This window comes from Acomys russatus, chromosome 6 (assembly GCF_903995435.1).
Source record: "Acomys russatus chromosome 6, mAcoRus1.1, whole genome shotgun sequence".
Classification (NCBI taxonomy): domain Eukaryota; kingdom Metazoa; phylum Chordata; class Mammalia; order Rodentia; family Muridae; genus Acomys; species Acomys russatus.
Genome location: NC_067142.1, coordinates 31797330 through 31825301, shown reverse-complemented (window position 1 = coordinate 31825301; position 27972 = coordinate 31797330). Strand labels below are relative to the sequence as shown.

Genomic DNA, 27972 nt, shown 5'->3' with positions numbered 1-27972 from the left:
AGACTTGCCAAAGTGTCCCCTTGTCACTTCTACCCCACAATATAATGTAATCAATGTGTTTGCCTATCTGAAGGAGTCACCAACTGATAAGAGATTTCACAATTGGCATAGTATTTAACCTCCTCTCAATGCTGAGAAAGTGTGGCCCAGGGCAAGCCAAAGATATTGCCAGAGACATTACTAACCCTTTCCACACCTGGCTTCCTGACTTTGGATTTCAGAAATTTTCAAACATTTATTGTACACATCCATCCAATTTGCTATTTTTATTAAAAGAACAGCAAATGCAGAGAGAGCCAGAGTGAGAAAGAGAAGGGTAAAAGGAAAAAAGCTAAGCAACCTTTCACAGAAAGGAAGTGAGTGAAAACACAGGAAAAGGGGCCTGGCTCCAGGAAGGGACACAGTGTGGCTGGTGGGGATAGGTTCTCCACAGGCAATGATTAACAAATGAACCTGATCTTTGATTTGAAATGAACTGCTGTTGCTTTGATTGTGGGGGTTCCCCACCAGGGGTTTCACTCACCCCCATAAAAAAGAAGCTTGTGGAGAAACATACCTTGCTTTGTTTCTAAGTCTGGAAGTCAACCCAGGTAAAGTAACACACAAACTACTGCTGATTCTTAGCTGGAGATGGTAAAACTAACCAAATCCAAACACCATGATTATTTAAACAGGCCCAACACTGGGAAACCCGCGATGCAAGGGAACCCCGCTTCCCAGCAGCCCAGCCTTCTGAGCAAAAGGCTCCAGCATGGCGGAATGGCAGGGCCTTCTATCTTCCTTTTCTGCCAGTTTGAAATCTTTCAAGCACTTGCTTCTCTGCCCAACCTTTATACACAATATAGAAATACATGAAGCAACTGGGAGAGGGAAGTTATGAATGAAAGAAACAGAAAATGCACTGGTTCTCCTAAGGATACTGGTAGCAAATTTTCAGAAAAGAACAAGTCACTGAAGGACATGCGTGAGGATGGAAGGCTAAGAGGAGATGGAAAGGACATGTCAAAGGATGTGACTTCAACAGTGAGGTGAACAAAACATGGTATTTTTCACCAGCAACACAGCCAAGTGTGGGGTTGAAGTGAGTCAGATCTGCCATCTTCACGAATCCTCACTCCTGAGAGCCTATCTGGACTTATGCTTGAGGGAAGATAGGGACATGTGCTCTTCCTCCATAATTCACTTCTTCATTGACATAAAATCCACTCCTTCACCCCCAGGGTGGGAGGTCGAGGCCTTTGTTTTCAGTTACTGCCAATCTCGGATGGCTGGCCACACTGTCCAAAGGCTACCTGACGACAACGGGAGAAGAACGAAGGGTCTCACCATCTTCATAGCAGTTCTGAGATTGCTCCTCCTGCTAAAGACATTAGATACCAAAAGGTCTTCTTGAGTATTGTAGGAACAGATGGACCAAGAGTGTCCCCTCTGAGGAAAAATGCACAACCCAGATCCCAATCACACATCACCGAAGTAACCGCCCGGCTAAACCCCAAATCCCCACACAATAAAGACTGCTTCAGGATTGTCCCGACGTGTGCAAGTGGGTGGGCTTCTACATAACCAGGCCCTCGTGCAATCACAATAGACAAAATAAACTCCGGGGTACTGACCCTTTCAACCTTCCATATGTTAGACCGATCTTTCACTAAAGATTAACAGTGAACAAGACACCCCCTATCCAAGCCCTGCCATTCCTTAAGTGACATTCTTATCAGCTTGGAAGGAACCCAGATAAGGTGTGATGTTGATGAAAGCTACTATCTGTGTTTCTGTGCACCAGCAGCTGATAAGTGAACAAAATCCTAAAAGGTAAGAACAATTAACCACTTCCCTGGCGACTCCATAGAAGCGGCTCAGCTTCTGACGGACAGACATCTTAAGTGGGCTGCTGTGAAATATTAACTAGGAAGTATAAAAGAGAACAAGGTGAAGAAAGCCTCCTGGATGTAACTAAATGAGGGATTACACGATGCTTGGAATGGTAAAATGGGGAAAATTAATCGCATAAGTAATAAAAGCATACATTTACAAAGCGGCTGTGAGTGTTATTTTTTAAAATGAAGTTCTAATGCAAATGAAAACTGACAATAAAAACATACTCATATTTGCTGAGAACGTAATGAAGTTAGGACACGATACAAGCTCTCTATAAATGCTATATTTTAAAAAGTAAAACTTTATGAGATTTTGTATTTGGCACTTATTTTTCAAATCTCCTCCAATATAAAATACAAAAAATGTCTTAAGTTGATTTAAAATTTAAAATAACAGAACACATTCTAGTAGACTCAGTTCACTGACTTCTCTGACGCTGTCGCACTGACTGCTCCCATGGGTGCCCTGAGCAACTGAGTTTTCAGCTGCAAATTAAAATAGCACTGCCATGTTAGCCATTGATCATGATGAAAAAAGTGGTTTGATTCCAGGTTGACACTCTTAATAATAGGCACTCAAGACAATTAATGAGCACCTTCTATCGTGCAAAATAATTCACATTTCTAGACCATTCCCATTCTTATGAGAGACGTGCATGCATGTTTACACATAAAGGTTACTGAGGCATTAGGCAGCAAACTAAAATCAAAGCAAACACTACTATCAGCAAGGTCATATACTCAAGAACAGCTCTACAAAGGCCTGCAGCATCTGGCTCATGGAAACAAGTTTAGGTGCATCTTACAGGAAATCTCTAGCAGTATAACATCAAGAAAAACTGAGCTTAGATTCACAGCTCTTTGGTCTCTCCCAGTAGGAGCCTAATTCAGGATGGCCAAAGAGAACGCTAGGACATGGTTTCCACTCCTTCATTGGTTAGCTAGGGGAATCACAGAGAATGAGACAGAATATCCAACTAGGCATCAAGTCTTAGTAGAATCCACAAACTAGTTTTTGACTAATTATTTCTAAAAAAGAGAGGAGGAAGTGAAGGAGGACAAATGAACACTTGACTCACTAGCAGGCATTTAGTGGTTAGGTGGGCCTAGCTCCAGAAGGTAGTGAGTAGTTGCCCCAAGGTGGAACAAACTGCCTGGTACCCATTTCTCTAGGCAACAGCTTTACTGTTCACTTGTCCTTGTCCACCTTCAACAGATCCAGGTGTACATCAGGCCATTAGTGTCTATTATATAAGGGGAGGGTGAGATTACATATGTGACAACCAGTCCTCTGTAGCATTTTGCTGATGAGGTTTACTGCTGAGGAACCTTAGGTTTTGGGTAATAAGGAAACTGGAGCTTGTGCTCTCAAGCTCAGAGATGGAATTAAGGTGACAGAACAGAGGTATTAGACAGATGGTCCCACCAGGCCTGTCCCTGGAGAGTGCCCAGCATATGGTTCCCCTTGTCAGGCTTCCCTCCACACCAAACTCCTCATGGTGCTGGCCCTCCTATGCTAGTCAACACTAAGGAGCTGTGTGACATGGAAGACCTTCCGTGGCCCCACATTCCAGATTAACAGTGCCGTATTTGCCTCCAAATTCTCCCTGAATCCTTAATCTCCTGTTCTAACATACAACAGATAGCGGCAGTTTTTTGTTAGAATAATTAAGGCTCACAAAATGGGTTCTGCAGTAATTGGCCAGCTGCACATATTAATAAGCAGTTATTATCTATCCAGCTTGAGCATAGCATAGTTTACCCCTACAACTCTACCTTCAAAGTTGTGACACTAATGCAAAACTTATCCAGTTAAAGGGAGTCCACAAAAGTGACCCTTGAATACAGTCCTCAGAGTAGACTGCTGTACTTCTGCAGGAGTGAGAGTGGAGCCTTGCACGTGCTAGGTAAGTTCTAACACTGACCTATGCTTCAAACTGTGGGATAATTTTCAAAGAGGTCTCTATTATAGGCATTCTAAATGAGTTTTTTAAAAATATATTTTCTTAATTTATTCATATTACATCTCAATTGTTATTCCATCCCTTGTATCCTCCCATTCCTCCCTCCCTCCCATTTTCCCCTTACTCCCCTCCCCTATGACTGTGACTGAGGGGGACCTCCTCCTCCTGTATATGCTCATAGGGTATCAAGTCTCTTCTTGGTAGCCTGCTATCCTTCCTCTGAGTGCCACCAGGTCTCCCCATTCAGGGGACGTGGTCAAAAAATGGGGCACCAGAGTTCATGTGAGAGTCAGACCCCACTCTCCACTCAACTGTGGAGAATGCCCTGTCCATTGGCTAGATCTGGGTAGGGGTTCGAAGTTTACTGCATGTATTGTCCTTGGCTGGTGCCATAGTTTGAGCAGGAGCCCTGGGCCCATATCTGCCCATCATAATGTTCTTCTTGTAGGTTTCTAGGACCCTCTGGATTCTTCTATTTCCCCAGAGTTTTATTTCTTAATATTTGGTGGGAAACAATGGCTATATATTACTTTTATTGAAAATCTCTGAAGTATCAAATAACATGAGTTATTTGCGAAAATACCAGTTTTCCTCAGGGGCCCCTGGAGCACAAACAGCAGGTCCAGCTTTTGCTTGCTCTAGAGCCTCCCAAACCACCACGTTATTGAATGAAGAAGCCATCATCCCAACCAAGGAACCTCACACAGAAGATAGAATAGCTCACCCTGAAAGCGGTATTTCTAGAGTTATGTGGGACATCTGCTATTACTACTCACAAACAAACTGGTAGCCTCACAAATTTCCAAATTGCACTGAACTGCCTTCCAGTAAAGCGTGGCAACCCCCTGAAGGTGGGGGGGGGGGCAAGCCTTAAGCTCCCTGCTGAGGCACTGCTTGGGCTTCTGCTCCTTCTCACTGAGATAGTTAATCTGTCCTGGAGATTTCCTTTCAGGAAAAGCTCAATAAACCAAGGCCGGGGAAGAAAGGAGACCAGGGAAGGACGCAGAGCTGCATGGAGAAGCACGTGCAGCAGTCAGAAGGGGCGGCAGGACTGTTCTGCCCTCCCCTCCCCCACCAGGGGCAAGGTCTCTAGTCCTCCTAAGCGATAGGCTTTTTAGACAGTTGCCTCCCTTTAAAGCTGACCCCCTTCAGTGCTTAACAAAGGTAATCAGAAAAGGGCAGCATGAACACCCTGCTACTAAAGACATGGTTCTACCTTTGATGCCTCAGTACGTCCTTCAACCTCAACTGTGAGGCCAAACAAGTGACAATGGGCCGTCTTCAGAAAGACCCTAGACAGAGGGTCCTACTCTTACTGGAGTCTAGCCTGCAGAGATACCCAGTAAGCCCATCTCACACACAGTTCAAAATCTTACTGCAAATTCTTTTTTGCCAATAAGAAAATACTACTTACATACAAATTCAGTGTTTGTGGAATTTGAGTAATAAAAAGCTCATTCTCCAGGACTGAGTAAACTTTCCAACATTTTGATCTTGGTTCTCATTTAGACATTTAGTGCCTATGGCTACTAGTGAACATATCAACTAAAATCTCAATTTTAAGTCATTCTATCATTGAGAAAGATAATTTTTAAAAGGTTTGCACTGGCTTACTTATCATTTATTATATATACTTTCTATTGCAAAGCACAAGATTAATTTTAACTAATAATTTTTTTTTTTCTGGTGATGCAGCTCAAACCCAGGGCCTTACACGAGTTAGGCAAATGCTACTCCACTGAGCCACCCCACAGAGTTCTGAGTCCTTACAGAATGGTCCTGAAGAATTAGAGAGAAAAAAGGCAGGCCTGCTTGCACATACTTTTATTCCCAGCACTCTGGAGACAGAGGCAGGAAGATTGCTCTGAATTTGAAGCCAGCCTGGTCTGTGACACAGTAAGTCCCTTTCCTTAAAAAAAGGTAGAGGAGGAAGAGGAGGAAGAGGAGGAGGAGAAACAGCAAAAGCAACAGCAGCAGCAGCAGCAGCAGCAACAGCAGCAGCAGCAGCGGAAGCATCGAGACTATGTCCTGAAATATTTTAATTAATTTTATACATCTGGCCACACTTTAAATCATGGTAAAAGCAACTGGGGTTTTTGTGGCAGGAAAATTGCCTCAAACTTCAAAGTGGGTATTTTTCTGAACTGATATCAGCTCACGCACATGGGCTACAGAAAGACTGTCTGTATTTGTAGGCAGTGGCTGCTCCTGGCCCCTTTATAGTCCACACACATAGCCCCAGTACTCAGTATGGAGGTGAAAGCTGCCATTATCAGTGGAGCAGAGGGACCATCCCACTCAGCAGTCAGTGTCCCAGTATGAAAAACTCAAGTCTAGATCTAGCAAACTTAGGGCACTAACGACAGTCTCTTTTTCAATTTCTCTGTAAACAATAATTCCTATTTACAGGTAATAAGTAACTAGCAAAGGTACAAACTGGGCAAGGAATTCTGCTTTGCATTTTAGTATTTATCCTATGAAGATTAATACATTTAAATTAAAATTTAAATTAGAGAGAAAAAAAATTAAATATAACCACTGACATTTTATCTATCCTTTGTCAATTAGCCACAAAACCAGCGTATTATAGTAACAAAACACTGCTCTGTGTGTGTGTGTGTGTGTGTGTGTGTGTGTGTGTGTGTGTGTCTGTCTGTCTTTCTCTGCATCTATCTAATGGATAGATACAAACTTTCAAATCCCAAGGACATTTGAGTGGAGATAAGCTCTAACTTGATCATTACTTTTCAAACAAACACCACTTAACTGGCTCACGGGTGTTTTCTAGGATTTTTCATTCCTTGATAAAACTCCCTCGATCATATTATCACTTTAGGGGCTGGAAACGGCTCAGAAGTTGAAGGCAAAGGCTCACAAGTAAGGACAGGTAGATGTTAAGAAGCTACACTGTGTCTTTTTGGCTATTTCCTAATATTGGGGAAAACTCCCAAACCTTGTTTTCTTCTTTAACATTATGCTACTGACAACAAACTCGCTCCTTTCTGTAGACTGTAGAAAAAGAACACTGCTACTGGAGAATCTGAACAGCAGGAAAATGCTGAAGTTTAAAACAGTCTTTATTTCTAGCTACTTAGGCAAAAATAAAAAACAAACAAAAGAAAAACTCACAAATAAAAATTTAAAAACAAAACACCTAGGGCAGATACAGACTAAGAAATGTATTAATTGGAAACTTATATCTTTTTGGGTCAAAGATTTTCCTATAGGAGTCTAGTGAAAAGTAGGGGTTCTTACCCAGAAAAAAAACCACTCACGGAACACTTTATATGTACCTGGAGAATATAGGACCCTTGAAATTTACAAATTAAGCCAGTTTTCGTTTAACTCGCCCTAAGCAGTTTAAAATCCATAGATTACTTGATGCTGGGGAGAAGGAAGGAATATAGGGAGGGAAAAATCCCATTGCAGTTAAAGGAAGTCAGGAGCTGTACAAAGCAAGGCCACAAAGCAAGCCAGACGGTGCTCCCAATGTGTCCTTACCTGTCAAGGGCTGGCTGAGTTCCGCCTGCACTTTACCCTTCGCTGATCCTTCCAGAGGTAAACCTCTGTCCCCTTTGTAGAGTTTCGGTTTAAATGGAGAATCTTTCTCTTTACCTTTTGATCCTTTAGGCCGGCCTGCTTGCTTCTTCTTGGATTTGCCATCCCCCTTCACACCCAGTAGTGGATGGACTTCTACAGAAGGAGACAGCCATGAAAGAGTGCATACTACACTGGTCCCACATCCCAACCAGACCTCTGACTGCATCTGCTCTTGTGCCCCACATCACTACTTTAAGAAAAAAAAATGCATTATTATTTTTAAAACTACAAAAGAATGGCTACAAAACTGACAAATACTTGCTAGGCTAAAAGGCATACAGAGTCTATATAGTTTATTCCAAACCATAGCAACTTTAAATTCAAAACCAGTTAAAACATCCACTCATACTAAGTGGATCCAGTATGTATGGGACACGAACACTCAGCACAGGCATAAGGGATCAGAAAACAAATGGACAGACCAGGGCAAGAGTCCTGACTGGACCATTTTCTGCAAGACCTTGGACAAGTTATGCTTCAGCCCAACTTTTCTCCTTTGTAAAGCACAGATAGACTAACTTCAGGGCTAATGAAAAGATGAGCAGTGGTATAGAAGCCATACCCTGCTACCTGGATTGGAGCACACTCCAGAGAGTGTGCAGCTGCATAACTGGCTGACCCACTGCTAGCTGTAAGAAAAAAGAATGCAAGGTGCCTAATCGTAATACCCTGTCAGATCACTGCCACACGTGGTAGTAAGAGCTCCCAATCCCACTGTAAAAGCAGGAAGGAAGAAACGAGATCTGACTGATACTTTAACAGGCAGTAAAGTCACTCTATGGGGGGGGGGGGGGGGTGGAAGCCCATGTGTCAGAAGACAAAGTGTGTCATCCTGGCAAGATACTGGAAGGTAGAATGTCCCCATTTTAAAAGAAGTGAACACAAATGCCATCATCACAGAACTGTAAAGCAATATAGAAAAAGACTCATGGGAAAACCTCTTTAGAGTAAAAATGGCTCAAGTAGGAAATTATTTATTTGTGGCCAAGAGTATAAATTAACAACGTATCTACAGGCACGGGGAATAAAAAGGAGCAGCTCTTACCATCGTTCGGCACTCCTTGGAGTTCTATATTGGTTGTTTTAGGTTTCTTCTTTGGTGGCTGGGATCCATCTGCGGAAGACTGCCTCTTCTTCTCTGAACTAGCCCCTTCATCCATCAAGGAGGTTGGGACTGCATCCGGTGGGGGGCCATACGGATTTTCTTCAGGGTCTTCTACCTCAGGGGCAATGGGTAAATACAACAGAGCCTTTGAATCTTCCAGCTCTTCATCACTATTTGGAACAGGATCAGACAAGGGATTGGAAAAAAGAGGAGATAGTTGCTTAAACCACATGCCCTTCAGCCTTCCTCTAGTGCCTATATTTAGTACACACAGCAGTTACAGACCTAGACTTTAAGAAAGCTCAGATGAAGGAAAGAAACCAGGCAACAGGATAGTGCATTGATAACCGTAAAAGCACTAAACTCATTACTGCAGTTTAGTTTTTGTTTTGTTTTTGACCCTGAGACAGGTTTCTCTCTGTAGCCTTGGCTGTCCTGAACTCGCTCTATAGAGTACTCTGGCCTCAAAGTCAGAGATCCACCTGCCTCTGCCTCCTGAGTGCTGGATTAAAGGAGTGTGCCACACGCCTGGCTTTACCTCAGTTTCTTAAAATCTGTAATACATTCTGTTCAGCAAAGGAGCATTCTCTATTCGACTGGCAAGCAGTTGGGAGTAAATGAACAGCTGAGAACTGGGTAGTGGACAAGAGACAAGAATGACACCAGCCTTCCAAGCTGCTCACCTGCTACAGAAGGCAGCAATGGGGTCTACGCTGGTGACATCCACTTCCTCGTCTTCAGCAGCATCAGCCCCTGTAGGACAGATTATCGGAGAGGGTTGAAAAGAAATGAAAAACTTCTTTTTGTCTAACAATAACCCAATAGTTCAATTTCATTCAATTAGTTAACCAAAAGGGCTGAATTCCTACTAGATACTAACACTGGAAATAGTGACGTCCAGGAAAGCTGAGAACAGTTCTTCAGTAAAGTCTCACAGTCTACCCAGGGGACAGACAGCAATCATTTCAACACAACAAATGCCACAGAAAAACAATGCACAGTGTCCTTGGTGGCGAGACTAGGAGAGGGACTGACTTATGTGGACATCTAAGAAGGTTCACAAAAATAGGCTAAGACTGCCAGTGCTACCTACAACACTCTGCATCCTTGGAAGCATCCCTAAATCCCAGGAGATATGTAAGTTACCTAAAGCCCGAAAGTGAAGGGCAATTTTCAAGCTAGAGAGATCTATTTCTCTTCTTCAGTTCTGATTCTCTAATTCCCAGCACCATGAAGTGGCCCAGCTGTCAAAGATCTATCCATCAAATACAGTGCCAGCTGGGCATAATAAACACTGACACACACATGCGCACACTCACACATGCACAGACACATATAGACACCTACTGTATGCAAAGTTCTGTGACAAAAACTAGGAAGATATGCCAAATCTCAAGGCAGCGGTGATGCACATATGCAATCTCAGCACTGGGGAGATTGGTGCAGAACGGTTGCGAGTTTGAGGTCAGGCTGTGCTACATAAGGAGACTCTTGTCTCCAAACAGCAACAAAAAAGTCAGATCTTTATTTTCAACGAGTTCCTATTTAGAAATTTAGAAGATGAGATTAAAAATAACAATGATTATGGTCATAATAATAAGACTTTGGTGCTCTTTTTACAGGCTGAGATACACTAACTAACTGCTTTCCATGGGTTGTTCCATTCATCCTCTACAACATGGGTGTTACCATTACCCCACCTTAGAAATGAGGGATTCTCTGGTATTTTGCCAAAAGCTGACCGGTAATAGAGGCCACGCTCTTGACCTTTCTACCACTGACAAAGACGGAACAGAAGGCACCACACAAGCTGAGCCTGAGCACAGCTCTGTGCTTTGCAGGGTGCTGTATATAAATCCTCATTTTATCATCTGTGAATCATCAGGAAACACAGGTGAAATGTCAAGAGAGCTGTTGGAGCTTTGGTAATGCCTACGTGAGCCCTTAACTAGCGTGGTAAAAACTACATATGCTTAGGAAAAAGGTGGCAGAGGAGGTGCTAACATATAATTACAGCACAAAGCAGGGATAGTAAGTGAGACATCCGATTTCCTTTTGGAGATACCATCTGCAAATGAGAGGCATTACCTGTTTGCTCGGGTTCACTCTTATCTTCGTCCTCAATATCAAATTCTGATTCTCTTTCCTCATATTCTACATTTTCATCCAACTCTTTGAAATCTGGTGCAAATGCACTCCAATTTTCCTATGACAAAACAGATGAGTCACCACACGAAAAATCAGTAGCAATGTGAATTCTGTCAACTTATATTCAGCATAAAACAGACTAAGCATTTTAAGATTAAATTTAGGATATGAGAATAAAATCTTAGATATCTAAGTGTTTGCTATCTTGATGCATTTTTCTATGTAAGTATTCAAGTTATTAACTGCATTTCTTTCCTTTTTAAAATGTTCTTCACAAACGTAGTTTAAAAATGGTCACAGATATGAAATAAACTGAGCTGAAATAAGAAAGCAAAAGAAATGTTAAAAGGTGGCAGAAAGTGTACACACATGGAAACAAAGTTGGAAACCAGCTAAGGACTAATAATGTCCCTTAAACTAAACCTAAATATAATGAAATTAATTAGGCTGCAAGGATCAGGTGAACAACAAAGTAATTAAAGTAGTATTTAGCCTACTCTGTATAAAGATTTTTTGATAAAAAGAAATACCTAGTTGCAGAGCAAGTCAACCAGAAAAATACTTACTACTTGATTTTGGGCCCAAATAGACACCACTCCACTAGAAATAGAAGCTATGATGGGTCGAACTGGATGCCACTAAATTGTAATTTAAGAGAGAGAAGAATTGTTTGTCAGAACAGATTCAAGCCATTCTAAAGTGTGCATGCAAGCAAAGCAATACCCTGCTCTACTCACAGCCACGTCCAGCAGGAGTTCCCCTCTGGTCCCATGCAAGATCTTCACCAAGTTGCCGATGCTCTTCTCCCAGATATACAGCGCATGCTGCCGAGCAGAGCCTGCCACTATGTATTCCCCATCCCCAGAGAAGCAACATTTTTTCCATGGGGTCCTAAAAGACAAAGAACATCCCCAAGAGACACTGAAAGAGGAGCCCAGGGAAGAGCGGCCATATCCTCTCCTGGCAACGATACCTACCTATTCACCAAGTCCTGCAGTTTCTGCATAGGCTCAGGCTCTCCATCCCTTCCACATGTTAAAATCTCTCTGCCGTCATAAACTCTGATTATTCGATCTGCTGTGTTAATCAGAAAGCAACTACAGAAAGGAGAGGATTACAAACAAGTCAGAAGCCTGTCCTTGCCAGCATTTTCTATTACTGTTCCTTAGACGAGGACCATAGTCAACTGGTTAACTGGAGAGAAAGTAAGAACGTTCAAGATTCAGTGCCTGGGCAACTTTTTGTCACTCCAGAACAATAAAGTGAAAACACCTGTGCTTTATCCTGAGCTCCTTAAAACTCAAGTTAACATTGTCTGGATTTACCCGAGATCACAGGCTTCTGAAGCAAAGTCAGCCTGCTTAAGCCACATACTGTGTAATAGTCAATAGTTAAATACTTCATTTATTGGGGCTGGCGATATAGCTCAGTGGTTAAGAGCACTCTCCGCTCTTCCAGAGGTCCTGAGTTCAATTCCCAGCAACCACATGGTGGCTCCCAACCATCTATAATGAGATCTGGTGCTCTCTTCTGGTGTGCAGGCATAGATGCAGGCAGAACATTGTATATGTAATAAATAAATTTTAAAAACAAAAAACAAATCAAAACAAACAAAAAACAACAGCCATGTAGAGTATGCTCAGCCTTACCAGATAACAAATTTGTAACTAAATATGGTGTTTTCAATTTGTACAGAATAGTTAGAATATTCTATTAAAGTTGTGAAACAAAACAACAACAACAACAACCACCAAAAAACCCCCTTCGTTTATCTGGCCTGTTCCAAACACAGTATAACTATTGAGTCATTGAGCTAAATATGTATTTTAAAATTATGTTTCTTCATTTGGGGAGGGATGCACATGCCATAGCACACTTACAGTGGGCAGAAGACAACTTGGTAGGGTCAGTTTTCTCCCTCTACCATGTAGGTCCTGAGGATCCAACTCAAATCATCAGGGTTGGTAGCTGGCTTCTCTATCTGCTGAGCTAGTTCTCTGGCCTTAAGTATGTCACTTTTAAACAGCTAATTTTTATTATAATGCTAACGGAAATCTGTTTAAGATGTTTTTCATCATTTTCTTACAGTCTGTTGACTTATTTTTTAATAGTAAGTTTATATCTTTTTGAGTTATAATACGTCATTCCCCTTCCCTGTCCTCCCTTCCACAAAACCCCTTCCCCCTTGGTCTCCCAAATCCATGGCCTCCTTTTCTTTTGTTTAATTGTTTTTACATGACTTGATGATTCTTAACTCAAGAGCAATCTGAGTGGACGGCCTGCGGCTCAGTAGTAGAGAGCCTGTCTAGCATGCATGAGGCTCCGAGTTCAATTCCCAGACCCACCAAGCACTCTGAAGAGGAGTACACCCTAATGAGAAATGCTCGTAGTGCTGACTGACAAGCCATTTTTTTCTTGTTTCTGTCAATCCATCTACATCTTACAATCTTAGGGGAATGTGTAGAATTAAACCAGTTAGCACATCAGGTGAGGTTATATGCTGGCTACGTTTAAGTCAATCTGGCACAAGCTAGAGTTATGTGAGAGGAGGGAACTTCAATTGAGACAATGCCTCCAGAAGATCCAGCTATGAGGCACGTTCTTAATTAGTGATTGACAGGGAGGGCCCAGCCCATTGTGGGTGGTGCCTGGACTGGGGCACCTGAGGTCTGTAAGAAATCAGGCTGAGCAAGCCATGTCAGTAAGCAGCCCCCTCCATGGCCTGTGCATCAGCTCCTGCCCTGCCTGAGTTCCTGCCCTCTGTGAACTGTTATGTGGAACTGCGCCTCCTCCAGTTGCTTTTGGTTCTGGTGTTTTACCACAGCAGTAGTGATCCTAACTAGGACATGTTAGAAGCGTATTTGGGGCTGGGGTGTAGCTCAGTTTCAGAGCACTCATCTAACATGTGGGAGGCCCTGGGGTTTTGTCCCTAGAACTGCTAAAAACTAGCAAAATATTTAAAATCTTTACTCAGTGCTATATACCAGGCATTTTGATTCTAAGCAATGATAATTAAACATCTTTCTATAAAGGAACTGCCTAGTAACCTTCCAATAACAAAGACGTGCAACCAGTCAATGAAGGACATTTTATGAACTTAAGAACCAGAACGTGAGCGAGTCTAATCGCTTTAATAATATGTGTAAGTTATTATTGTTATTATTAAATTATTATTATGTACAATCCATTCACATGAAAAAAAACAATTAAAGAAAATCTAAGACCTCCCAGGAGGTGTTAGTACCATTCTGTAACTCTGTACTCAGGAGGCTGAGGGAGAAGGACCTCACGACCTAGGCCAACCCGAGCTAGGCAGTGAGAGTCTGTTACAAAACACAAAATACAAAAACTCCACACACACAGAGAAGACATGGCCTCACTCACCTGCCCTTCCGGGCAAACTCAATTGACTTTATGGCTGTAGTATTGCTTGTTCCCGTTGTTACTCTGAAGGAAGCAACAAGATCCTGAGAGTCTGTTTTTAGGACCAAGATCTGAAGTTTACAGACAAAAATAAAAAGTAAATATTCTGATGACTAATAGTAATTAGACTTGACTTGTTTTTAAATTGTGCAGAGACCTAGTGAAAATTCAGGCATTTCTATTCCCACGTATTCAACCTTGTTAGCTGATACAGCCTTTTACTTCTTTTAATAAACCACAGAGTTATGACCATCTACTCTTAAGTGATGTCAATGATGTTTAACATTATTCACAACAGCCAACAAGCGGAAACACTGACAAAGAGGGAAACTGTGCCATCAACATGCAATATGATTGAACTTTGAAGCGGAGGGAAGTTCTTGCACACAGTGCCACAGTTACCCTGAGGACACCATGTTGTATGGGACACGCCAGTTGCAAATGGGGAAATGCAGTATTAGTCTACTTCCATAAGGTGCTTATAGTGCTCAAATTCAGCAACAGGAAACAGAATGGCGGCTGCCAGGGGCTGAGGATACTCTCTGACAGCAGTTAAGCTTCCAAGATGAAAGAAATTTGCAGAGGATGGTAATGAGGCATGAATGCACTGAGTGCCACTGAGTTTAACATTTACAATTCTTACAAGGAAAAGGTTTGTGTTTATCTTCTTTATATATTCATTTAATACTGAGGTTAAAATCCAAGACCTCATGCATGGAGGCAAGCACCTATAGCCATACACACACACACACACACACACACACACACGTATATATATGTATATATACACACACATATACACACATATGTATGTATATGTGTGTTATGTATATATATGTATATGTGTACAGACATGTATGTATATATACATATACACACACGTGTGTGTATGTGTGTGTGTGTATATATATATCACAATTTTTAAAAAACTGCTACTAGACGAAACACCTATGATGTCTACACTTCAAAACATCCCAAAGGACAAGCTTAACAAGAAAAAAAAGATAATAGTCTCAGTACTATAGGTTAAACTTGTCTGAATTACACCACCTTCCTCTGTGTGAATGTGCACATGTGGGTTTTATTCAACTAGATACTATGACATTTTCATTACCATGTTCTAGATGATGGCTTTTAAATAGCATTCTCCTCACTACTATTACCTGGCGATGAACCCTCTGTCCTTCCCTTTTTGCTTTTTTCTGGTGCTGGGGATTAAACTCATAGACCCACATGCACATGGCAAGCATTTACAACTAAGCTATAGCCCAGGATTTTTCCCCTTAGTTTCTTGATTAAAGTCTTGTTTGTAGTCCCAAACTAGCCTGGATCTCAGACTGTCCTTGAACTTGGAGTAATTCTCCTGTCTCTGCTTCTCCAGTGCTGAAGAATTGTAAGATAAGTCACCACATTGTCTCCATCTTTATCTAACCAAACAATCTATCAACCCTAATTAAAAGTATAGAAATTATTATTAAGGCATGAAAGAAAACTTAGCTGCACTTCAGTGGAGCGATTATTCCAGAGATAAAAGAAGCTTAAAGGAGAAGTCAACAGGAGCCAAGGCGACACCTCGCCTTTCCTCAGGAACCTCAGCGCTTACCTTGCCTTTTGCATTTCCTGTATAGATATATTCCCCTCGCCTATCAAACGATGCCACCACGTTCAAATCGGAGTCATCATCTACCGGCAGAACAACATGTTTGGAATCTGAAAGGGTCAACATGACAGGAGCAGATTTCATGGGACACACGAGAACCTTGTTCCTGTTCAAAAATATGAACACATATTGGCTATTGCTTTGGTATTAGAAGATTGAGTCCCTGTCCTTTGTCCCTGATCCCTGACCACTTTCCTCACTGGCTCTCCCAGCTCCAGCAAATATGGTCAAAACACATAAAGTTTACACATCTAATAAAAGGCACAATGTATGAGAGCCTATCTTGACAAATAAAGTGTGATCATTAAAAACATTTAGTAAACCATAAGATAAAAACAAAATACTGATTGTAACTATGTTAACAGATATATGTGTATATGTATCAAATATGGCCTGAGCCTGAGGCACATATAGTGAGCATCATACTTACAGAGTAGATAATGGGAGATCCCCGAGAAATGAAAGCTGTGTCTGGGTAATGGAATACTGAACAATTTTTCCTTAAATGTCGTCTTAGCATTAAATTATTTCTTCATACTAAAGGAGTCTAAAAAAGTCAAGGCCAGGGCCCACTTATTGCATTATTCCCATCTTTGGTCATTTCCAAAGTCTTAATAATAATCAGTTACAATCTCCTTACAATATAGTCAGTAGAACCAACCTAGATAGAAAAATTATTTCATATATGTTTGAAAAGTGTTGTGTTTGCCTCTTAAAATCTTAATCTGAAGCTGTCATAGCCCAGAGCTAATCCTCTCAGAAATGAGACCCCGCCCTAGGAAGGAGTATCTGAAACATACTGATCTCGAGGATGGTATTGAACTTTTAAGATGGGTGAAGGGAATCGAAACCTCTGGTCGCAATCTCCTGAAAGAACATCCCACTGTGACACTATGTTATCTGTAGAAGCACTCACGAGCTTATGACCATCTCGACTCCAACTAGAAGAAGAAACAGACGTGAATTTAGCACATGGGCTAAGGTAAAGTATACACACCACTATTATGGATAAAAAGTTGACCTAATTGCATAGGTCAACATTTTATTAAGATACAGAAAAATCTATAGCAAACTTTCTCAACTAATCAATAAGTATTTCCATCACTTTCTTTTTTATTTTTGCCTCTTTGCTGAGACAAAGTCTCAGTATGTACCCTGGCTGACTCTGAACCCACAATCCTCCTGCCTCTACTTCCCAAGTGCTGGGATTATAGGTATGTGCCACCATGCCTGGCTCTCATACTATATTTACATCTAGTAATGTCACTATTTCAAAGTAGCACTACAGTTAGCACCATGAAACAACAGCCGAGCACCTTAGTAAAGTCCCAAGTCAGCTGACTTTTAAGACCACAACACATAAAAAGGGTTTAAGAGGTGTTTCAGCGATGAAGAGTGTCAGAATTTCCCCCAGATGACCAAGGACTTCACAGCAACAACAAAACAAAAAAGACAAATATGCTATCTCGAAAGTATTAAGTTCTTGCAATCCTAGCACTTAGGAGGCAGGGGAAGGAGGATCACTGAGCCCCAAAACTCCCCGGGCTTCAGGGAAAAACAATAAAAATTAAATGGATAATCATTTCTTAAATGCAGCTGAGCATACTAGATATTATTAAAGCCGGAAAGGTAGGCTGGCTCGTTAGAGACAGCAGAAGTCAATGGAGGATTCTAGACTAAAGTCCTGGAGTGCCTTTCAGCCTCACATGCCCTGGACTGGGAGAAGCTAACAGCTGGATAAAGCCAATGGTTAATACACCATCCTCCTCCTCCTTTTTTCCCCACCTTGCTCTCCCAAGGTTAGGGATCAGGAAAGGAAAGAAGGGAGAGAGATGGAGAGAGGGAGGGAAGGAGGGAGGAGAGAGAGACAGACAGACAGACAGAGAAAAACATGTACCCACTCTGTCCTCAGTCAGCAATGTCTGAGCAGACAGCCAGACTTCTACCCTGACCTATCTCTAAAAAGGCACCCTGCCCCATCGCGGTGCTGCCAGAGATGGCTGAGTGGGCTCTCACCACCACAGTGCCTGTGGAGGCCAAACGAAGTGAAGGATCAGGGCCCTCCTGTCCTTCCCAAATAGGATGATGTCAGCAGAGACCCATGGAGAGTTTCCACTTCCAACCCCACCAGCAGCTTCTGCAAAAATGTAAAGGAAAAACATAAGGGAACTCGAGAACTGAAAATATAATAATTCAAAGTGAAAATTCAATAAAAGGATCTAGCAGTCAATGGAGTTGGGGAAAAATAAGAAATAGTAAACTTGAAAGATAGAATAAAAATTACTCCTGTCTTGAAAAACAAAAACAAAACAAAAATAAAAAGAATAAAAACTACTCAAAGTGGATAATAGATTTAAAAATTTAAGTGAATGGGAAGAACACATGGCCTCAGCCATAGACAATGAGCTACAGGCAACTAAGGAATGTTAGGAACAAAAACCTTCCTCAGGAAAGAGCACAACGCTATCAAATACCAAGTGGTCAGCCCTGAAAACATATATGGTCAAGTAATATTATATGATTGGGCAGATTGTATTTATATATCTAGAAATATAGACATCTGTACATATATACAATGTGTACACACACAATGTATACACACACATACAACAGAAATTAAAGAAAAAGAGGCCATCAATTTTAAAGAGAGTAAGGAGGAGGTAATGGAAGGGTTTGGAGGGAGGAACAGGATGGGGTAAATGATGTAACATCAAAAAAAATTAATAAAATAAAAATTAAAAATTCCAAAACGCAAATGTATTTGAATACAGAAACATCCTCAATCTTGTCTTAAAAGTGGCAATAGGGCTGGGTGGTGGTGGCACATGCCTTTCTTTCCAGCAGTAAGGAAAGGCAGGTGGATCTTTACTTTGAGGTTAGCCTGGTCTACAGACTAAATTCCAGGACAGCCAGGACCTACACAGAGAAACTTTGTCTCAAAAAACAAACAAAACTCCCAAAAGTGGTAATAGGAAAATGATACCTCATCAATTAAAAAAAAAAAAGTAACTAAAGACTACAATTTCTCATAAAAAACAAACAAACAAACAAAACCCTCCAAAAACAAAGATAAAAAACCAAAAAACCAACTGCAGAAGCCAGGTGTGGTGGCGCCCCAGCACTCAGGAGGCAGAGTCAGGTGGATCACTGTGATTTCGAGGCCAGCCTAGTCTACAAAGCAAGTCCAGGATAGCCAAGGCCAACACAGAGAGACGCTGTCTTGAAACAAACAAACAAAACAAAACAAAAACTACAGAGGTCAGGAGTCAGGCATGGTGATACATGCCTTTCTTTAATCCCAGCATTCCTGACAGAGGATATCTGTGAGTTGAAAACCAGCCTGATATACATAGTGAGTTCCAGGATAGACCAGGCTACTTAGAGAGAGATCCTGTCTCAAAAAACAACAGAGGCTAAACCAAGGTATTTAAATGGAAAGATTAGATTAAAAGGCCACTATAGGTTTGTCTTGTGCCAGTTACAATGTATCCAGAAGAAATGTGTGAGATAATTATATTTTATACAAGGGAGGCAGAAGAAAAGATCAGGGCACCATACTTAATCTGAACTAGGATTTGACCTTGGAGTATTGTAGTAAATCAGATGTATAACACAGTATCTAGTAACCACTACAAGGTACACAAAGAAACACTTTAAGTAAATCAATACAAAACCCTAAATTTGTTCTAGTAACCAACAAGTAAGAGAAAGGAAATATAGAAGGAACAGAAAGGAAATTCAAACAAATATTAACCCAAGCTGTGGAAAGCAAAAATACTTGTTAACGAAGAACTTAGCAGGCAATGTAAGTTCACAAATCGGACTTCTTCTTGAACTAGTTATTACCACCTTCTAGCTGTGTGATCTTAGGGAAAGTGTATGGCTTTTCTGGGCTTCAATTCCTCTTCTATGACAGGAAGAATAAAGTCTTTACTTATACAGGACTATTGAGAGAATTAAAGTTTACACACACACACACACACACACACACATTTTTAAGTTTTCCAAAACAGGGTTTCTCTGTGTAGCCTTGGCTGTCCTAGACTCACTCTGTAGACCAGGCTGGCCTCGAACTCACAGCGATCTGCCTGCCTCAGCCTCTCTGAGTGCTGGGATTATAGGCATGCACCACCACGCCTGGCTTATATGAAGTTCTTAATCCAATGCCTGGTATATAAGAAGTGTTCAGAAAATATAACATAATCATTTGTGTCAGAGATGAGGCAAATTTATTCCTAGATTCTGGACTCTGGGGACAAACAATGGTAGAAATAAGCGAGGGGTTTAATTATGAGGAACTAAATTCAAGTCTTCACACAGAAAAACTGAGGTACCTTTCCTACCAGTTCTACGACACCTGCAATTAACCCTGGGCCTTCATACCCATGTGCATACATATGCGCGCGCGCACACACACACACACACACACACACACACACACACACACACAAATAAATACCAACATACTTATACACATGCACATAAAAAAAGAAGAAAAATAATCATGGAGCTGAAGGTATTTATATAACTCAGTAGTAAAATGTTTGCCCAGAATGTATAAGGTCTTGGGCTCAATCCTTAATACCACAAAAAATAAATAAAATAAAATAAAAATTCCTTACCACAAAGAACAGACTGGATGGATGTGTGCACTAATTATTTTAGCAATGCCTCTTGTCAAGAAATCCCAAATAACAATTCGGCCATCGTTACAGCCAACTGCAAGCAGTGTGCCCCACCTGTTAAAGGTACAAGTCAGGGCCATACTGATGCAATCCAAAGTTCCATCAGCTTCCTGTAAGACAAATACAGAAATGCACACAAAAAACAATGCATACAGAACTCTGTAATGTTCATACACCTTGTAAATTGGCTAAAATAAAAGTGAACTAAAACCAATGGAAACAGTGGGGACCAATCTCTTACACAAATCTTCTAAAGGTCAATGGGCAAAGTGTTATAGAAGTTACCAGAAAAGTTCTTTGGTTACAGGAAAATGTAAAAGCTATGAAATACCCTGTGTGTCTCACTGATGCTATGAAATTACACTACTTTACATTAGTGCCTTGAAAAATAACCATGATGACCACAATGAAACACAGGAAGTATCATCATTACTGCTATCAATGCATTCATTACAACTTGTAAAGCACACACAAAAAAGTTCCTGTATAGATGATGATACTGTTTGTTTAAAAAAATCCTTCTATTTAAGTTTGAATAATTTTTCCTTTTATTTATAAAGAAAAATGAACTTTAAGATTTAAAAATTTACTGTAAGACTTCCAACCAAAATTGCATATTACCTCTTATTCAATACTAAACATTCCATTTTTACTATAGCAACGTGTGTGTGTGTGTGTGTGTGTGTGTGTGTGTGTGTGTGTGTGTGTGTTGCATTTAATTATTTGTCATCAAACAAGTAAAAGGCAGTCACCATTTTCCACACATAACAACAAAATGAAACTTACCTCTGGATAATTCTGCCCAAAGGACTCTGCAATAAGGCAAAGAAAAAAGTAGATGAAACACAGGTCACATACAAGGGCCCACACAGCCCATGAACAGTACACAGAAGCACTGGCCAAGTGCTGGGAGCTGACACCAGTCTAGAATATTCATGGGGCCACACTACTCATCGCCACCGGCAGATGGCATATGCCTGTTTTACTCTTGTCATCTGATTAGCACACAGGAAAGTATTCCTGAGGCTGTGATATCTTTTGTTGAGGTTGTTGTCATTTCCAGACAGGGTTTCTCTGTGGCCCTGGCTGTCCTAGAACTCACAGAGATCCGCCTGCCTCTGCCTCCTGGGTGCTTGGATTACGGTGTGCACCACAGCTCCCGGCTGAGACTGTGATATCTTAAAGTGAGTTCGGAAGCAGACAGGAATGCAGTTCAACCAAACCAACTTCTTTTTAGACAAACACTAAAGAGATCTTTAAAAATACAAGATAACGTTGTTCCTCTCACTCATTTTTCTTTGTTTGTTTTTAAAAACCCCAGAAAGTGGGAAGGTAAGGAAGGACATGAACTCTGGGTTGTAACACTGGGGACAGTGAAAAGTTCCAAAGTGCCACCTGGCGCAGAACTGCAGAAGGCTATCAGTACAGGAGGTGCACTGAGACCCAGAGAGACTACAGAGAAGGAACTTGAAGAGCTAAGGGCAGGAGCTGAGACTGAACAACATAAGCCCCACTGGCTAGAGTAAAGAGAGCCACCAAGTGTCAACAACCCAGGGTCCTAAGACCTAGATCCCAGGAGCTGGTGTGCTGGCAAGCTGAGCCCAGAGCCTTAAGCATCTGCTTAAGCACTGAACAATAAACCTCTGGCTCTGAACTCCGGAGCCATACGCCTCTAGTTCTCAGCATTAGAGGTATAAAACTGTGAATTTGGAACAGTCTGTGAGCTACTAGAATGCAAGGTTACCAAGTGTTCTCACTGCTCATCCAGGATTCCTATCTGACAAACCCAAAGAACCCCCAGCCCCCTGATTACAACACATTCAATTACGAAAGAAGGCAATGAGAGCAAATGCTGAACTGTATCAAGAAAAGTGTTCTTGAAAATTGTTTTTACAGTTACCAAAATAGAACACATATTACATAGGAAGGCATAACTAGGCCTGGAGAGCTGTTATGACACCTTGACATAATGCCAGTGCCAGCACTCAGGAGACAGGCCAGCCTGAGCTCTGTGTGGGGGTAAAAACACAGTGGGCTACCACAAATTTTACATTTTACCTTAGTCAGTCCTCTCAACTCACTGCAAAATAGGCGTCACCATACTTCATTTTACACTGGCAAGACCCTGACCTGGCCAAAAACAATGTTTGTGCCAAAAATGTAACTCCTAGAACCTTGCCTCAATTTGCCCACAAGGTTATTACTCTGTGATTTACAGAACACACCTGCCTTTTCCTGAGAGTCAAAATGCAGCCCATCTCCTTTTCAGCATAACTAATGTTCCGAGATCCTCAATGATCATCCACAGATCTTGGGGCCAAGGGATTCAGCAGTGCAGTGTGAGCTAAGAGATCTACCTAGAACCTTTATCCGATGAGAACTTTTCTTAGCAACAACCACTATTCATTTTATTCTGTTAGTCCCAAAACACCATCCATTTGCCACAGAACCAAAGAAAAAGTTAAGAACTTAACCATCCAGTTAGCCTTTGCCCATAAAACTCACAGTGGGCACACACAAGGTATTTATCAGAGTACTGAACGAATAACTTGTTCTTTCTGGTCTTCAACACGTCTTTGTTCTCCATGTTTCATACGCTGACGCCCTTTCTCCGTCCCCTTATTCTTAGAATCTTGGCTTCAATTCCATTAGCTTTCCTACCTCTGTCCTCAGAAGCCTGGGTAAGCCTCATATCCACCTTCCGCTATGGACCCTCTCTGTGCCTGCATTTTTGGAATCTGAGTTTAGTGCAATCTCATCAGCTTCTTCAAGCACCTCCTGGGATCTTCCTCCTCTGTAGGGTCCTTGCTTCAGGTGGTTATGGAGCAGTCTAGGCTTCTCCAGCCTTCTTTCTCTCAATAGCCCTATTTGGGTTTTTTGTTTTTTTTTCTTTCTTTCTTTCTTTCTTTCTTTCTTTCTTTCTTTTCAGTTTTTCAAGAAAGGGTTTCTCTGTGTAATAGCCCTGGCTGTCCTGGACTCGCTTTGTAGACCAGGCTGGTCTTGAACTCACAGCGATCCACGTGCCTCTGCCTCCTGAGTGGTGGGATTAAAAGAAAGCGCCACCACGCCTGGCCCTATTTGCTTTCTATTGCCAACAAAGTCCTCCCTTTCATACCAGTTTGGGACCATAGTAGCAGCCCATTCTGCTGCCTGTAACAGGTGAAGGCCCTGTTAGTACTTCAGAGAAACCCAATTTGTAAGTGTCTAGACAACAGATACTATCCCATCCTTAGTCTGACATGGCCACACCTGCTACACTGCCTTGGGCCTAGTCATCTTTCAAACAAGTCGCAGGTTTAACTCCATCTACCCACAACTGTATAACAGCACTCTCTCACTTAAAATCCTTCTTTGTTGGACAACATAAATAAAACTCTTTTTTTTTTAAAGATTTGTTTATTTATTATTATGTATACAGTGCTCTGCCTGCATGTGCACCGGCAGAACAGAAGAGGGCATCTATCAGATCACATCATAGATGGTTGTGAGCCGCCATGTGGTTGCTGGGAATTGAACTCAGGACCTTTGGAAGAGCAGCCGGTGCTCTTAACCTCTGAGCCATCTCTCCAGCCCATAAACAAAACTCTTTAAGCATAATTTTGAAAAGCAAGCTGACCTTGGCTCTGGCCAGTACCTTTCATTTTGTCTTCTGTCTTTGTACTATCAGCGCTTGTGCCAGAACTTAAATTAACCATGCCCTGAGTACCAGCTGCAGGATACACCATTTCCTGCACTCATTCATTCATTTATGCACTCATTCATGCCTAGGAATATCTGTTCCTCTGGGTAACCCCTTTGGTTGGTTGGTGGTTTGGCATCTCCATCTCAGTATCCTCACTTGAGCAGTACCTCTGTAAACCCTCCCCACATTTTACATCAATCCCACCAACAGAGCAGAACTAGCTGCTTCATATGGATTCCCCACATTGTAGTAATACATTGTACCTCTGTAGTATACAGCTATTTCTTTCTCTTCTCCTGGTTGCTTTTATCCAGGACAAAAGCAGCATCTTATTGATTTCAGACGATGCAATTTAATCCACCAAAAATGAATCAATCATCATAGCCCATTAAAAACAAGGTTTTATTTATTTATTTATTTTTAGTTTTTTTTTGAGACAGGGTTTCTCTGTGTAGTCTTGGCTGTCCTAGACTTGCTTTGTAGACCAGGCTGGCCTCAAACTCAAGAGATCCACCTGCCTCTGCCTCTCGAGTGCTGGGATTAAAGGTGTGCGCCACCACACTCAGCTAAAAACAAGTTTTTAAAAAATAAATTACAGCAGGAAATGTCACAGGATAATGAGCAAAAGGATTAAATATAATTTTTTTTTTTAAAGTTCTAAGGCTGGAGAGATGGCTCAGTGGTTAAAAGTACTTGCTGCAAAGCATGAGGCCCCAGAGTTCAGATCCTGGCACCCACAGACGTCCAGAACGGTCCTACCCAAGTTTGTTACACCAACATTGAAGGGGGCAGAATAGGAGGAAGTTGGCTGGCTACCAGTCCAACTAAAAAGCACAAGCTCTGGTTGATAAAAAAAGATTGCCTCAGAAGAAAAGGGTAAAGAACACAAAGCACGCTACATCACTCCCTTTTCTAGCATGAGTGTACAAACACCCACACACGAATTCACCCACACAAACACAGGCATACATCCCACAGACATACTCGTGCCAAAAATATTCTAATTACACATGTACATACATAAGGGTTGTGATAGTTTATTTCTAGGGCTGGTGAAACTGCTCAGTGGCTAAGGACACCAGCTGCCAAGTCTAAGAACCTGAGATTTCCAGAACTCACACGGAGAAAGGAGAAAACTGACTACCTAAAAGTTGTCCTCTGATCTGCATGTGAGCTGCTGCACGCACCCACACACAGACATCAACACACACTAAGTAAATAAGTTAAAATTACTTTTTAAAAAGAAAATTTATTTCTTACTATGAGTTATAGGAAAAATGTGTTTGGAACCTATCTTGGGCTGGTGACACAGCACTAGGTGCACTCGCCCTGGGGTGGAAGAGGCTGTCCTAGGAATTTTGTGTCTTCAATGCAGCCCATCTGTTACACAGCAACATCTCAAAAAGTGGTCAGATGGTCACAGAAGTAAAACTAGTATTCCTTCCTTTCCTTTATCTGGCCAGATGTCCTTTACTGCGCTCCTACAATCACATTCAATCCTGTTCCTTGTTCCTGTTTATACACAATCGTTAACTTTCTCACTTTAAAACTCAGTCATTTCTACAGATTTTTATCTTTGGAGACCCAGACTTCTTTTTAATTGCTGAATCAGCCAATGTTAAATATTCCTAAGTCTCCCCCTTATGAACCTTCTGAATCACTCAAAAGAACTTTCCCCATGCCACTGCTAACGCTTTCAAAGGGCTATATCGTAACAGCTTTCCCCTTTTCCTCTTATAAACAAGGATCATCTTGGTCCCTACCTCTCCCACACCTTCCTAAAATCACTGTAATCCACCTCCAACCTAGGCTGCTAAAGAGTACAAGCTGCTAGGGATGAAATGGAGCAGCCTTTGCTCAGTTTTCAGACTCCTCTGCTCTGCAGTTGGTGCCAGTGAGAAGGAACTACTAACCTGTATCCTCTTCCAGCTGCTGTACCAGGGGAAATACATGGAAAGGACCCGCAAATGTGCCTGGCTCATGGAAGCACTGCATATGTTACGATTTAATTTTATAATCATTTGCTCATCCTTTTCCCTCCAAGTAAATAACCGAAGATCTTGTCCCTGGCAATTTTTTTTTTCTGTCCTTTCCATCTTTTTCCTTCCACCTATTCACAGGGTTTCAATGAGCCAAAATGAATGGAGCTCATAAGTCCAAAATTTCCCCCAAGCTTTCAGGCTACAGTCAACACATCCAAGCTACCTTTCAAATGTCTTTATCACTTAGCAAGCAAGTGCCAGTATTTTTTTAGTTCCTTTTCTCATTACCACTACACTCAGACTCTGCCAACACTGCCTCCTCAATGCTTTTCTCTTCATGTCCGAGTTCACACATTCCCTATCACTCACACACTGTAGCCCTCCAAACTGGTTTTATGCTGTTTCAACACCCAACTGCCCATCACTGTCAGATGAACTTTATAAATCAGTGCTCCAGATGAGTTGTCAATGGATCTGCCCTTCCATAAAAAGTAAACTGTCCAATCTGGCATCCATAAGTCTCCACAAAATGGATAGCACCAATCTAAACTCTTGATTATCTCTTCATCACCATATCCACATTTTGGTCAAGCAGAAAAATTCTCTCGTTGGGGGCTAGAGAGATGCTGCAGGGGTTAAGAGCACTGGCTGCTCTTCCAAGGATTCCAGGGTTGATTCTCAGCATCCATGTTGTAGCTCACAACCATCTGTAACTCCCGCTCCAGGGGATCTGACTCTCTCTTCTGGCCTCTGTGGGCACCAGCCACACCGACTGGTGCACAGTCAAACATGCAGACAAAACACCCAGCCATACAAAACATCAATAAATTAATTTTGAAAACTCTCACTTTTGTCTATTTTCAGATGTATCGTCCACATATTTTCATACTTTGTCAGTATTATATCCATGCACATGCATTCATACTCCAAGAAGCCACATAAAGACAAAGAACGCTTTAAAAAATTATCTTTGTAGCCCTCGTCCCTTCTCAGAAAAATGTAACCACTAAAGGCAGCCAAGTCACGTAGGCGCTCCAGAAAAAGAATCACCATGCTAAACATTACCTCATGGGAAGTCAGAAGGAAAAAACAAAAACAACAACAACCAGAAACCAATACGGATAAGGGATTGTAGGCAATGATTTTCAAACATAGTGAGCATAAACTAACTGTTGGTGTAGTTCACACTTCCTACGGTTAAGAACCTTAAGCTGGAAGTCAAGATAGCTGGATTCCAAGTGCCAACTACGCCACTTAGCGCCCAGTCACAGCACTCTCACCCTTTTAATAAAATCTGGTTAAATAACACATTTCAAGTAAGAGTTACCCTATCTATGCACTCGATCTCCTGACAAGTCTTCTAAACTGACCCACCCTAAGTCACTCTTCCTCAGCTCGCATCTCCAAAACTCTGGTCCTGTCTGCTCTTGTTACTTCAGCACCTGTGATCCTCAAAATCACAGCTCGGACAAAAAGTGTCCCTATGACTCCACAACTGATCTGAAAGCGGCTTCAGAAAGGAAATGCATTCTTCTCGGACAGAAAACTCCGTATCATGAGCACTTAATCATCTCAGAAGAGTGTCCCTAAGCTTGCAGCCTGCGTTCCCTCCCGCCAAGGTTCCCTCCCTTCCAGTACCAAAGGGTTAGCCAAGACGCAGCCAAGCCCTCCTTACCCAGCAACTCAAGGTTCATCCCTGCGGAAGCTGGCCGCCTGGTCTCCGCACCGGCAACAGTTCCTTTTCCCCCACCCGCTCAGAAGCCCCGCGTCTAAGTGGGGGGCGCCGCGAAGAGCCTGGCGCAAGCTCCGGAGACTTTCGGATTAGAAGGCCCCGCGGCTTCCGCCC

At 41.8% G+C, this 27972-nt stretch overlaps 1 protein-coding gene across 4 annotated transcripts; it reads right to left on the bottom strand.

Moving 5' to 3' along the window:
* Positions 1–94: 94 nt before the first annotated feature.
* On the bottom strand, positions 95–27972 carry Rbbp5 (RB binding protein 5, histone lysine methyltransferase complex subunit). Of its 4 annotated transcripts, none has more exons than XM_051147381.1 (14): positions 27802–27972; positions 21249–21274; positions 20400–20572; positions 16578–16718; positions 15721–15883; positions 14079–14188; positions 11672–11791; positions 11432–11585; positions 11261–11332; positions 10635–10752; positions 9230–9299; positions 8487–8716; positions 7343–7534; positions 95–1357 (listed from the first exon to the last, which is right to left on the bottom strand). In XM_051147381.1, exons 1-14 carry the CDS (start codon positions 27818–27820, stop codon positions 1332–1334), a joined length of 1614 nt encoding a protein of 537 aa, XP_051003338.1. In that variant the 5' UTR covers positions 27821–27972; the 3' UTR covers positions 95–1331. The 4 variants fall into 4 exon arrangements, with proteins under 4 accessions (XP_051003338.1, XP_051003337.1, XP_051003339.1 ...); XM_051147380.1 differs by having other exon boundaries at positions 95–1360; positions 27802–27971; XM_051147382.1 differs by having other exon boundaries at positions 95–1360; positions 7457–7534; positions 27802–27971.